Below are 14730 nucleotides of genomic sequence, written 5' to 3'. Positions count from 1 at the left end.
AAACCCCGAGAAGTTTTTTTTCCCAATGTGGCAAAAAATCTAGAATGTGAATCCATACACTATTTCAAATGTTACTGATTTTCAGAGGAATCTCAAGTATTTTTCTTTTCCCGAGGATATTTGGAAGACTCCGGAATCAGTATTTCAGTCGGCCATAACGGATCATGTGAAGAGACTCAATCTTTTTCTTCTCAATAGATGCAATATCTATATTTTTCAATAAAATTTTTGATCGGCTTTTATTTTCCTCATTAACATAACAACTCGTGTTATCTGGAGGATTTTTTTTGCCTTCAATGGCTTACAACTATCGCTGCTGACAAGTTTTTAAAATTGATTGAACTTTGGAAAAATCAACTACTGAAGAAAAAAACAAGAAATAATTCATAACAATAAAATCATCATCTACAAGATGTATTATGTTCTTTCAAAGTCTTCAATATTCTGTTGTAAAGTCCCAAAATAGGCACCTCCTCTTTCGCTTCGTAGGGCTCAATGCCTCCACTGAACTTCCAATATTCGGGCAACCCCTTCGCACTCTTGTACCTCGCCTTCTCGTCGCCTAGGAAACAAATTTAAAAAATAGTAGCTGTCAGGATTGGCTTTAATTTTTTTTCTAAGCAGTATAATTGGCTCAGGAAAAATTTAATAACCTTTGCTTTAGAAAGTCCTCAGTTAAACTATATTTTTAATCTGACCAGTTGTCTCTTATGCCTCATTCGGCTATCAACTGTAAAGCAGTAATTATTAAATGCTTATACTTACAACTAGTCCATTAAAAAATCAATTGTGCTTTTCGTTTAAAAAAATTGAATTAAAATGGTTCGTTGTTTTTCTTGTGAAATCATAAACAGAATAAATGTCCTTGACCGAAAGGTCTTAGCTTCATTTTAATAGAAAAAGAGGATAGTTAATAATTTTTTGTGGAATATAGAAGAAATCAAAAGACTGCATCTGCTTACCCAATTGGATTTCATCTGACTCCGGCGGTGGGTTCATGTACAGTTCCTCCAGCACCTCCGGGTCATTCTTGTCCGGAAAGAGGAACATGTGGGGCTCTGTGGGTGGCACACACTGCTGGTACTGTCTGATTGCATCTGTAGTCTCAGGGCCCAATTTGAACACCTTTGGCTTTTCTACAATGCCACTCGAAGATGTATTTGCAGCGTCTTCTTTTGCTTCAAATAGAATGCATATAAGGAACGACAAATCATTAATGAAGGATAGTAAAAAAAGAACTAAAATAAGATCTGACCGCTCTTTACGCATAATTGCTGTTGCGCCAAAATTAAAACGAGTGCTACAAAAATGGTCCAAAGAGCTGTTTAAAGGGGCTTTTAGCACGTAATGATCAAATATTAGCGTTTTTTGATCCCTTCAAAATAGTATACATTGGCGTTAATTGACCCCTTTGGTGGGGTTACCAAAATGGATATCGTAAAACAGTACCAAAGGGGGTTGGGTCCATTTGTGAGGCTATGGTTCTAAGTTCTTGCTGATTATATGAAAAATTTTTTGTCATGCGTATCGAAAAATTTCAAAAGTAATTTGTAGATACATACCTGGTGACTCATTGACTTCGTTCCCAGCATCGTTTTCTTCAATCGCGCATTCTGGATTAGTTTCGTTTTCGGTGCCAGATGAACTCGTTGTATTCGGTACAGTTTTCTGCCTCAATGTCCTAACAGTATCTTCGACTGTACTTGCACATGACATTCCATCGTCAATGTCCGAATTAACTTCTGCTTTTTCAGTATTTATTTCTACAACTTCCCCATCCTCATCCGGTTCAAAAAAATTCCCGTTCTCTGCTGTATCTTTTCTTCTCTTTGTGACTATCGACACATCCTCATCCAGAATAAAAAGTCTAAGAGAGTCAGTCAGCCAGTGGGATATGCTAACAGGAGGGGGCATGGGGTTCAGCAGGGGGGTGTCTTCGGGTAGAGGTGAGTCGGGTGGAGGGGGAATGAATCCTCGGAAGGGAGGGTCCTCATTTGGCTGGATGATGGGCATCACTGGTTCGTCCTCACAGATATCCATGTCTGCCGGGTCAGTGTTGCTCACTGAAATAAAGAAGTTAAGCTAAGACGATTTATCCATAAGGAACAGGACCAACATACGAGCTGTCCACCATTTCCCGAACAACCGTTGTTGCGCCCCTGCTTCAAAATTATATGCCCATTTTGGTTATTTTATGGGCTTGGTAATGTTGCATCACTCTCAAGCAACGAGCATCATGGTGGGACTCGAACATCCCACCGTTCGATTGAGAGGCGCAGACAGCCACTTCACAATTACTCCACTAAGCAGATACAAGCACTTCACCAGAAGCTGTTTATCATCAGAACAATTAGTTAAGACTTTGAGTAGCCATCTTAACATGACATAGAGCACACTTTTGCTGTCGATGTTTGGCACATCATTCATTTGTTCTCCCGGAATTAAATGAGAAACATCGCACTTTATGACCTATGGAATTAAACCATGACTTCAACTTCCACATAAAACAATCTGATAAATGAACCTATCATCAGATTTAACTTTTTTGCAGCCCTGTTTAAAACAAACTTGCAAATTTGACACCAATTTAACCAAAACGCGTTGCTGAAATTTTTCATGTTCACGATAAAACCCGGGGATTAAAACTTACTGTCCAGTCGCATTCGTTTAGCTCCAAATGAATCATCCCCTCCCATGTCTTCCCCTTGATTGTACCCGTGTCTCTTGCCCCTCCCACCACTCTTCTCTTCCTCATTTGTGTTCACGGGGGCGTCCTTGGCCAGGAATCTGTTCCAGGCCACCAACTGCTGATGTTTCTGCATTGGGGGCATCGGAGGCCGCATCTTATTGCACTCGTCTCTCACTCCTAAGATGAACAAACACTTACTTAAAGTTATAATTGATTTTCATTTATCAATTATTCTAAGTTATAAATATTTTAACATCATTCCACATCATGCTCATATTTCTTTCAATATTTTTTTTGTTACACACGATACATAATCACAATAGATTATTTCAATTTCTGACTCAATGTATTATTCAGAAAATACCATCAACACCATTAAGTGTTGCACAATCTTCTGGTTTCCGTCAATGCTCTTTTATCCTGTTGCATCTCTTTTCGATCTGAACTCAACACCATCTGAATTTGTTCAAACTGCAGTTTTCAACACTACCAAAGTTGAATTGATCAACCTGCACCTCATACCCTTCGATGAAACTTACAATACTATTCGCTAGTGATTTCTTATACCTGGTTTTAATATTGACTACCTTCTGGAATTTTGGAGTTGAATCCAGGGTATGTGACCAGTTTGTCGATGTTGTAGGTGACCTTGTTCTCTTTTTCTGCATTGGCGGCGTCCTGCTTCGCCTTGCTATCTGCATCTTCCATACAAACCACCTCTCCATCTTCCACCAACTGGCTATCACGCTCTCCTTGGATCAGATCCAGACCTACGATTGAACAATATAAATAGTAACAACCTAGCAAGCCAATCCTCAATGACTCTTGAAGCAAGTTTGATCAAACAACAGTGTGGTCTAATATCCTTGCTTATCCAGCTTCTAATTACCGGAGGAGGGGTCAATATTATCAGGTGGTCTAAGAAAGTCAATTCGAATTTAATATCTAGCGGGCTGGCAACGAAAAGCCATTTTATTCTGAAAGCCTTTTAATGACACAGATTCGATGACTGAAAGATGATGCTCGAAAACTTCGAGCCAATTTAGTCGTAAAACATTGGAGTAAATGTATTTATAAGATAAAAATTCGGATTTCACTAGACTATCTTAAAGACTTCAAACTTAATTTCATTTTTTCCCGTCCAATAAAAATGGGGAGAAATTTTGTGTTCGGGCGTTTTCGTTTTGTTTTCCACGCAAAATGAGTGATCACAGCCTGTCCAGGAGTGACCGAGCTCACTAATAGACCTTACCTGAGCTCTGCACTTCAGCTTCTATCAGCCATCCGGGCGGGTATCCCAGCTGTCTCATCTTGTACACGAACAGGGGCAGAGTTTTCCTCTGCAGTCCAAGAGCCTCCCTCAGTTCCTGACTGATTCGACCTAAACGAAAAGGCTATAATTTTTACATAGGCCATGTGGCAAAATTAACAGTTCAAAACTCATATGATTACGAGTAGGGCAAAACTAATTGAATCTCGATTTTGCTCTAAAATATGAATTCTTGCAAACAGGTACAAAGCTTGCATTTATTACTGGGATACTGAGACATAACGTTATATTGAGCGTTCAACTAGATCGTCTGGGTAAATTTAATTGGTTAATTTCATTTAAATTTGTCTTTTAACTTATTTTGTGACGATACTCACCTGGTGTGAACTTAGTGAACCTCTTATCCACTTCCGACACTTCCAGATGGTATCTGGTGGACTTGGCAGCCAGTCCTGGCGCAGCTCCGAACCTCTCGATCAACGCTTGTCTGTTCTGACTAATCCTAACTAGATCTCTTTTCTCAGTGCATTCTCTCAAGTTATGAGGTCCACCACAGTTAAAGCATGACATCTGGAACTTCTTGGTCTCTGACGGTTTATCTGGATCACCTATTGTCATATTCCACTTCTGTGCAAATGATGGAATGATCCATCCATCTGTCAACGCCGGCTCAAAATTAACCAGCGGCTGCCCGAATGAGTCAACTAAGTATTCTCCAGAAGCGAGAAACGAATTGTAGATCATTTTCACTTTGTTATTCGCTCCTGATAAATCTTTTTGGTTCAAAAGTGAGTACAAATTAAATGAAGCATGTTGGTACATCGGCCTATACTCATCCGCTTTTTTCTCCCGCCTCAATTTACTTTCTGTAATGGGCGGTAAGTTCAAAAGAAACTCTTCAATGACATCTTTGTAGTATCTGGCTCGCGGGTTGTCTGGAATCACCACCAGCGCAACGGGTGTATTCATTTCATCTGGTAGATGATTATCTAGCGACAAAAACTGTTGAAGAAGTTTGTTCTGTGATTCTAGATGTTGGTTGTGCTCTCGAAGAATCTCAATTTCTCTTTCCAGGTCACAATTTTCGTATTCTGCGAGAAAACATCAGTTCAGTGTGAAGACAAACAACATAGGCAGACAGTGAAAAGAACAAAAAATATTAGTAGAAAATTAAATTTTAAAAAAACTGCAGCTTCAAACATTTGATTTATTTTCATTTTCAATAAAGGTTCCCTATAATCAAGGCTACTGAAAGTTTCTGAAGCATGAAAATTGAGATCAAGGTTGAACTTCGAAATACTCTAAAACTTATATGAATGAAACGGTAGCAGCACAAAACCGACCAAAGTACAACCACACGTTTGTCGCCGGATTTAATATCATACAGATTTAAAATTGTGCGCAAATTCAGTGCTGAGTTTGGCCTCGTAATGACCCCGAAAAACACTGCATTGAACCGCAGCAGTTATTTTCATAATCATGTGCTTTAGTTTACTTGTATACAATGATTTGTAAACCCATAAACTCTCATTGCCTCACCCAAACTGAATCTCAAAATTTTCATTGTCTCAACTTCAATCTCAGCCTAACACCCAAATGTGCAGTGATGGCATCGCATCCACTTCTCTTTCTGAGGAAATGACTTCTTTATAAATTTTCCCGCTAACATTAATGATCGGACAACACTGTACTTCTAATGGCCCAAACCAAATGTGTAATTTATAGCAGCAGCTGCGCGGGGCGAAGTTTGGTACAACGCATGTTCAGGCTACAACCAAGTTAAATGCAGCGGCTCAGGGGTGATTATTATGACACTTAAGTTGCTCTCGCTGCATCTGCTAGAGTTCTTTAGCTACAGAAACCCAAACACTCTCCTTACTCGAACTTCACTCAACACTCGATCACATGGCAATGGCTCCATAAACTCCACAACAGCAGAACACAAGCATGAAATTAATCAGAGGATATCACACGAAAAAAAGTTTAAAAATGAAATTCAAGATGCTGGGATCGATTTCTAATTTTGCTAAGAACAGAAATGTGGGATCGAATATGCTATCCACAAGCTCAGAAAACAATACCACAAAACGGAAACCGATGCCGTTCCACTGAGAGACACTGAAATGCTTTCAACTCTCTTAACCGATAATTGGCCGTGATATACATCGAGTATAGTTGTCCACCCTTACCAGCAGCTAGAAAGAATTCTCTTCTCATCCAAAAAAAACTCTTTGTGAACGAGAAAATTACACTCTCCAAAAAAGACCCACAGAGATCCAGCAGCAATGGCCATATAAAGGGCTGACAACTCTAACCTCACTAAAGCTAGTACAGGAAGATAACGTGACACAGAAATGGTATGCGGACGACAGCAACACAAAATACAAATTTTTAAATCTACTAAAAATTCTGGAGAACATCGTTAAACATGAAAAACACTAAAGTTAACATCTTGAGACATCAAAATTTCAGCTACTAGTATGAGATGAAAAACAAAATAAAGCGATTTTTTTTCGAACTATCGTGAAAAAGAGTAGAAAATGCGATTAGGGTACTTGGCTTCATCGCAGAAGCTGAAACAATATAAAATTTTCCTCGAAAAAAAATAGAATGAACAAAACAAACTACAAAAAACAAAGAGATTATCTGTGCAAAACGTTCATGCTGGCAAACACGCCTGCACAAAAAGTTTTAAATGACCAGAACTACCAGTTAATTCACAAAAGTTCAAACCATATCTAATGAGCAAGGATATTTAAGCTTTCAATTATGCGAGATATTATTTATGCCACTCAAAATGGGCTGCCTTAGCAAAAAATTCCCTTAGATAGATCATGAATTTGTCAGCTGTTTTAGATAAAAACTTTCTGAACTTTTGTATAAGAAATCTTTCTAGCGAATTCATCTGAATACCAGGAATATTTCATCTTCTCTATTTAGTCTTGATCACAGCTGAAAACGGTGCAATCTGATTCATCAGTTTAAACCTCTAGATTGTAGCGCTTTGAACTGAGAATGATGGAGGTTCTTCCTATAACTGCCCCCCAGCAAACTGAAATCTCTCTAAATACATAAACCACAATTTGGGGTACTAGTTTGTTCGCCTGAGGCGCTATATTGAAAACGAGCCTATCTTCATAAGAAAAACTAACCGTTGTAATTTGATTCGCCCATGCAGTCGTCTTCAAATGACATGTCTAAGTTGCCATAGAACCCTTTTGCGTTTTCGATTTCCGAATCATTATGAGAGACACCTCCATTATCGTTTGTGTTTGAGAGATAACTTGATTCCAATGTTGCTGGCTTAGTCGAGAATTTCGGTTTGATGGGAGAAACAATGCCAGTCATTGACCTTTGCGCTGAAAGAAAGTCAGACATTTCATCGTCGTTAGTGGCTGGAATATCGCCATCTAACGATGAGGTGGACTCAACAATGGACGTTTTTTCATCTCCAAAGTTGCTAGTTGCCTCGCCGTTGATATTTGAGTTCTTAGTAGGCTCACCATCTTCAAGTGAAATTGGAAGTTGAGTTGCAGTGGAATCGGTTTCTTCGCTTGTCATATTCTGCATTTCAATTTGAAAAACTCATGCTTCTTAAAACATGTATGCAAGTGAGATTATATATTATAGAGTAAAAAACAAGCAAAATAAAAAAAATCAGTCCCGTTCGTTGGTACCAAAAAGTTCAACTGTTCAAAGATTACAGCGCCAAACCATCTTCATCGGTTTCAGATACCCGAAGCGCACGCTTCGATAAACAGTTCTGATTTTTGTATACAGTCGTACCCTCAGTTGGCGTGACTGCAGTTGTAACATACGCCCAAAAATTACACAGCTAGCAAAAAATTACACAGCGACGAAAAGTGGAAACCTAGACAGTTGGTTCATGTCAACTCAAGGGCCGATTTCAACCGTATCGATTTTAATTGTGAGGACATCAACACTTGTCATCTTCTTTTATCATTATTACTTCCATATCTAGAAAATGACTATGATACTCGGTTACTACGATACTTTTGACCTTCTGATTACTTAAAAATTAAGAGAAAAAACTCAAGGGCTGTCAAATGAATAGCAAATTTTAGGCTTCCAGCCGAACGCAGCTTACTTAGCTTTTGCTAACATGTAAGATAACCATGTCTGGGTCCCACTATCCACAGACCACGTGGTTATAACTAAAAACAAAACAGCAATGGGTACAACAGTAACCTTTCCTTACTTTCGACTATTCGTGCTCTGCGATAAAACTGCGAATTTGGAATTAAATTGTCGTTGAGGGTAGTAATAGCCAAAAAATTTAATTGAGTGAAGAAACAAATTCGAAGTAAATATTAGGAACAGGTAACTACGTTACGGTCCTATGTCTGCAGACCAGGCTACAAAACTGTTGACATTCGACCAGAATGACCTGAAATGCATGTATTCAACGAATTTTTATTGGAGCAGTTCAGTGGGAAGATTTACTGTTTATAACAATTAACAGAGTTAATCGTTCAATTGAACGTATTCGAAGGGGTCAATTTGGTTTGATGGAATTATTTTTAAATTTTCGTAGTCGTGGATGACACGTAACAATTTTATTGTTCGAGACAACTGAAAACCCGCGAATATCAGACAGACGATTTTCGCTAATCAGAACAAGACGTTTGACAAATATAACGAACTGTAATAATTTTTTCAAAGAACAGTGCTCCAATTTGTATAGAACCCTTTTGCGTTTTCGATTTCCGAATCATTATGAGAGACCCCTCCATTATTGTTTGTGTTTGAGAGATAACTTGATTCCAATGTTGCTGGCTTAGTCGAGAATTTCGGTTTGATGGGAGAAACAATGCCAGTCATTGACCTTTGCGCTGAAAGAAAGTCCGACATTTCATCGTCGTTAGTGGCTGGAATATCGCCATCTAAGGACGAGGTGGACTCAACAATGGACTTTTTTTCATCTCCATAGTTGCTAGTTGCCTCGCCGTTGATCTTTGAGTTCTTAGTAGGCTCACCATCTTCAAGTGAAATTGGAAGTTGAGTTGCAGTGGGATCGGTTTCTTCGCTTGTCATATTCTGCATTTCAATTTGAAAATCTCATGCTTCTTAAAACATGTATGCAAGTGAGATTATACATTAGAGAGTAAAGAACGAGCAAAATATAAAAAATCAGTCCCGTTCGTTGGTGCCAAAAAGTTCAACTGTCCAAAGATTACAGCGCCAAACCATCTTCATCGGTTTCAGAAACCCGAAGCGCACGCTTCGATGAACAGTTCTGATTTTTGTATACAGTCGTACACTCAGTTGGCGTGACTGCAGTTGTAACATACGCCCCAAAAATTACACAGCTAGCAAAAAATTACACAGCGACGAAAAGTGGAAACCTAGACAGTTGGTTCATGTCAACTCAAGGGCCGATTTCAACCGTATCGATTTTAATTGTGAGGACATCAACACTTGTCATCTTCTTTTATCATTATTACTTCCATATCTAGAAAGTGACTATGATAATCGGTTACTACTATACTTTTGACCTTCTGATTACTTAAAAATTAAGAGAAAAAACTCAAGGGCTGTCAAAAGAATAGCAAATTTTAGGCTTCCAGCCGAACGCAGCTTACTTAGCTTTTGCTAACATGTAAGATAACCATATGTCTGGGTCCCACTATCCACAGACCACGTGGTTATAACTAAAAACAAAACAGCAATGGGTACAACAGTAACCTTTCCTTACTTTCGACTATTCGTGCTCTGCGAAAAAACTGCGAATTTGGAATTAAATTGTCGTTGAGGGTAGTAATAGCCAAAAAATTTATTTGAGTGAAGAAACAAGTTCGAAGTAAATATTAGGAACAGGTAACTACGTTACGGTGTTATGTCTGCAGACCAGGCTACAAAACTGTTGACATTCGACCAGAATGACCTGAAATGCATGTATTCAACGAATTTTTATTGGAGCAGTTCAGTGGGAAGATTTACTGTTTATAACAATTAACAGAGTTAATCGTTCAATTGAACGTATTCGAAGGGGTCAATTTGGTTTGATGGAATTATTTTTAAATTTTCGTAGTCGTGGATGACACGTAACAATTTTATTGTTCGAGACAACTGAAAACCCGCGAATATCAGACGGACGATTTTCGCTAATCAGAACAAGACGTTTGACAAATACAACGAACGGTAGAAATTTTTTCGCGATTCCCGAGAAGCAGGAGAACTATTGGGAGGACTTTGCTACCCTTCTTGGTCACGAAGAAGACATCTCTTTGTCCGGATTCAGGAACCCGGAAGGGTATCGGAGAAAGAATGGAAACTATACTTTAGCAACCTTTTATCTTCCCGAAATGTCCTGAATAGAATTAAACTACCATCAAGTTCATTTTCAGATAATTGAAAGCTAGGAGTTTAGGGAAAGGTTTAATCCATATCCGATAGAGATGATGCTTTTCATCAACTGAAAAAATCAATAGTAATATAAAAAATAAAGAGTAGCCCCGTTTTCAGTAGTGACCTGGTGGTATAGGGGTACTGAGACCCAGGCATGAACTCACTACTTTTTCATGTTTTTAATTTAATTTGCGCGCATTGGGCGATAGCCTTTAACTTATAGCAATTTTTTTTATCGAACCGATGTTAGTGAACCACACATTGAACCGGCTTGGTTGAGACGGTTAAAAGCATATGAAGCTGTGTTTAGAAGCTAGCCATTCGTTTCAGAAAGTAGCTAATTTTTCCGTCGGTATGTACTTCCGGGCGAATGTTACAAGCATCGTTACGGATGAAAAACACGGTCAAACGTTAGTTAAACATAACGGTAAAAAATTTCGTTATAATCCTATTTCTGCAGACCATGTTAAGTTACAAAAACTAAGTAAGCTGCGTTAGTTTAGAAACTAACGTGGCTTTTAATCAGAATAATGATGCACTTAGTTCGCTATGCTTAAAACAATTCTTCAAATTCATGTGAACAAACAACCTGGCCCAGAGTGATACAACCGCATCGTCCATTAAAAATAAAATGAATTACAAAAGGGGCCCATCAGTTTAGTTAATGTCAGTGCACAAACTAGTTGGGGCCAAAACAGCTTTTTAAAAATGCTTTTATATCAGCAAGCTATCATTGTATCATTGAAGTCATATATCAGCATTAAAATTGTAAAGTTATTTTATCTTAGCCGCCCTGCCTTTACAAAAGCGTTAATAGGATTGTTGACATATTGAACTTTGCGCAGAGGTTGGCACCCTTTTATCTATAGAATAGAGCTCCTGCAGAGCGCGAAGTTTATTTCAGTTCTTGTGTAATTTATCGATTCTGGGTAGCTTCCTTGTCTTTTTCCGCTCAATTTCTCGACTAATCGCTGCATGCTCTACAAGAGCTCTGGGAAGCACCTACATTAAGGGAGTATTGATAATACAGGCAGACCACTCATGATATTGCTGCAGTACCGAGGCAATGAAAGTCTGAGATTTACAAATATGGTGCAGAACATGTGTGAAAATGAGGGCACGCGAGCGGGAATGTCATGGGATGTTATGGGCCAAGCTAACACTAACATCAAGCTACTCACATTAGAAGCATTTTCCATCTGGAAAGAGAGACCGAGATTAATCACACGCAATGAATTTAGGAGCAGGGAACTGATCCCTAAACTGTAGTTCCAAAAACGATTTGTCGGCTAATATAAAAACAAATAAATTTCGAAATAAAAAATTGACAACTTTTGAAATTAAAAAAAAAGACAAATCAAAAAATTAATTTTAATTTTAATTTATTTAAAAGATAAATTTAAAAGAAGGTGTCAATGTCTCATTTAAGTCTGATGATATAATTATAAGGTAAATTTGGCGCAAATTTCAAATAAGCAAACTTCTGATTAGTTGAATTTTTGTTATTTTGTATAGTCCTTGTCTTAGGATACTTTTATGATCGATGATCATCTATAAAGTTCTTAGACTTTTAAACCTGAAAATGGAAAAGTGTGCGAAGACATTCGTAGTTTAGATTTTAAGTTCCTTCTATCTCTACGGTTAAAATTATTTGCTGACGTTTGGATTTTCTAAGCGTTTTGAGATATTTATACGCTTCTTTGAGTTTTCGAGAAAGTATGGCATGAGGCTTGAAAATTTTCACGTAGTAGAAAGCGCGGCTAAATTGTGAACCCAGAGTTTGTTTGCTTTGATGTCAGGTCGTGCCTCATCTTCAGTTGTAGTTGAACTGTTGACAAAGCTTCCGCCTTGCAACGGCTGAAGTTTCGGCTCAACCTTGACTTCATCGCAAACCTCTCTCATGAGGCTCGCGAGTGTGTCTCTAATTTCATTGCGTTTTATGTGTGTGTAACCGCCCTTTGCACAGTGAAGGGCAAGGGTTAAATTAAATTTTTCACCACGTTCATATGTGATTGGGGTTTTTGTCGACTCCCACATCTTAAGTAAATACCATCGCTGAATTGTGATTTGTTAAGATTAAAGTTGTATCTGCTTTTTGGTAAAGTATTGAGCCAGTTAGAAGCTCTTTTATCAGAGGCCGGGTCCGTTGCGTCTTTATCAGGTTCACATAAGGCTTTTTTTCAAATTGTTCGATTAGTTTTTAATTTTTTCATTTTCGTACAATTTTTTCTTGCTGTAACAAGAAGTTGAGCTTCCAGTACAGTTTCTTAGACCAATCTTAATAGTTTTCATGGTCGGATGGCAGCTTAATGTTAAGGCCTCCCAATTTCAGGGGTAAGGAAAATATCTACCGGAACTGGGGATGTGATTTGTCTTTACCGAATAGGTTAGGATTTGTTGTTCTTTGAGAATCATTTCACAGCGTTCTAAATTTTCCATAATTGTAGACGTTGCCCTATTTAGAAATGAAAGCTTTTCTTGAACTCGTTTAGTATAGCAGGCTTAAACATTTTTGATGGAGGTTCTACCAATTTTTTTTCCTCAAACTTTTGATAAGCTCATTCTGCTGAAACTCGAGGAAACTCTTACATTCAGATTTTGTTCCTATTACAGAGCGAGAAGCTACACTGACTTCTTTACACGGTTTCCGATTAAAACTAATAAGCCTTTTTCACAATGATCGGACATCACTGCACCTCTAATGGCCCAAACAAACTGTTTAATCTTCTCACTATGCTGGAAAAACACCGTGCCTTTAATGCCTTAAGCAAATTGTGTAGTTTTACCACGATCGGACAACAATGTACCTCTGATGGTTCTAACAATTGTGAAATTTTTTTTCTATAATCCATCAACACATTGCCTCAAACGCCAAAAATAAAATTTGTAGATTTTTCAATGATCGGAAAACAATGTACCTCTAATGGCCCAAACAATTTGTCCAGTTTTTTCACGATGATCGGACAACACTGTACTTCTAATGCCCAAAATAATCTATGTAAAAGACGTTGAAGAGACAAAGCTGTTGAAAAAACGAGAAAAGTTTCAAAAATAATGGGTTGCTGTGTCTTTTGATAAGGGGGTTTGTTTTTGCATAATGAGGAAATAAACGTATGAAACAAAGCTAGAAACATTGTTGCAGTCTGCTCAGTGTTTGAAAAAATAGGCAACCACTGATGAGGTTATACTGAAAATTGATAAGAAACTTAACAAAGAATTACTTGCCATGAATAAAAGAGTCCAGATAAGTGATCAATTATTTTCTAAGATGAGGTTAATATGGGGCAATCCGCCCGTTTGTACGGTTTAGCTAAGGTACGTAAGGCTGAAACCAGGATTGTCAAGATCTCGACTTTTTTGAATCTTGATCTTGACTACCCAATCTTGACTTTGACTTTGAATCTTGACCTTGACTCTTGACTCCACGGCAAAATCTCGACTTCAATCTTGACCATAGAAACTGCATCCTGATTTTTTCACTCTAATTGTATTTTTTACGCTCTTTTCGGTGAACATCATCCAGACGTAAATTCATTAGGAAAAAAAACGCACAAACTGCAGCCGATATATAGTAGCGCAATTGCCAAAGAGGCTTAACAAGGAACTGCAAAAATGCACATATAATCACTTGTTTCAAAGAGTGATGAACGATGACCTCGGTGTCAGATGGTGTTGATTCTTCTTCAGAAAAACATTCCAAGCGTGAATAGCAGGAACCATGCGACATTGACAAAAATCTTCGAAATTCGGTTGAACGAAAATAACTTTTCAGAATTGCAACTTGTCGGCCGAAAACTTTTCAGATTTTTCTTCAGGTCAAAATGGTCATATTCCATTCTAATTTCGATTTCCTTGTCTGAAAGATCTTCTGCCGCAACATACAAACGGTAGTCTCCCTGAGGTTCACTGATCAAACGTTCTTTAACATGATCAAAAAAAACCGCATGAGTTTTTTTTTGCATTGACAACATAATTGTTGTCCAGCCATTTCTCAAGCACTTGTCTTATGGCATCCTTGACAGTCGGTTGAGTTCGGGTCAGATATGTAAGAAATTTAATTTCTGATACTGCTTCGTTAATGCCCGCATTAGCCGCCTGAAGTTTCACTGATGCTTTTTAAACGACTTCAAGGTATCACAGATCTCTTTAATTTTGTTCCACTCAAAATTTTCAAGTTCTTCTGTAAACATGAATAGTAAGTGCTGCTTCAATTCAATAAATCAATTCAAAATATCATGCACAGGATTTCATCTTGTTGAACTATCAACTACAGTTTTCAGAGGAGATTGTTCTGCTTTTTTGTGAAATTCTGGAAGTAAGCTTAATTTTTCAGCATAGTAGTGCCAGTTCAATACAATTTTTGAAGAAGCCAGAACTCATTTCTATTACATCATCTTCTTCA

At 38.0% G+C, this 14730-nt stretch overlaps 1 protein-coding gene across 2 annotated transcripts; it reads right to left on the bottom strand.

The window, feature by feature from the left end:
- Positions 1-337: 337 nt before the first annotated feature.
- On the bottom strand, positions 338-7551 carry LOC134848081 (zinc finger CCHC domain-containing protein 8-like). Of its 2 annotated transcripts, none has more exons than XM_063865422.1 (8): positions 7112-7551; positions 4337-5050; positions 3942-4070; positions 3277-3459; positions 2651-2866; positions 1563-2063; positions 963-1178; positions 338-562 (listed from the first exon to the last, which is right to left on the bottom strand). In XM_063865422.1, exons 1-8 carry the CDS (start codon positions 7527-7529, stop codon positions 402-404), a joined length of 2538 nt encoding a protein of 845 aa, XP_063721492.1. In that variant the 5' UTR covers positions 7530-7551; the 3' UTR covers positions 338-401. The 2 variants fall into 2 exon arrangements, with proteins under 2 accessions (XP_063721492.1, XP_063721493.1); XM_063865423.1 differs by having other exon boundaries at positions 963-1136.
- Positions 7552-14730: the final 7179 nt, after the last annotated feature.

The sequence above is a fragment of the Symsagittifera roscoffensis genome, chromosome 6 (genome assembly GCF_963678635.1).
Source record: "Symsagittifera roscoffensis chromosome 6, txSymRosc1.1, whole genome shotgun sequence".
Taxonomy (NCBI): Eukaryota; Metazoa; Xenacoelomorpha; order Acoela; family Convolutidae; genus Symsagittifera; species Symsagittifera roscoffensis.
The sequence above is the reverse complement of the archived record's forward strand: the minus strand, read 5'-3'. Positions and strand labels throughout refer to the sequence as shown.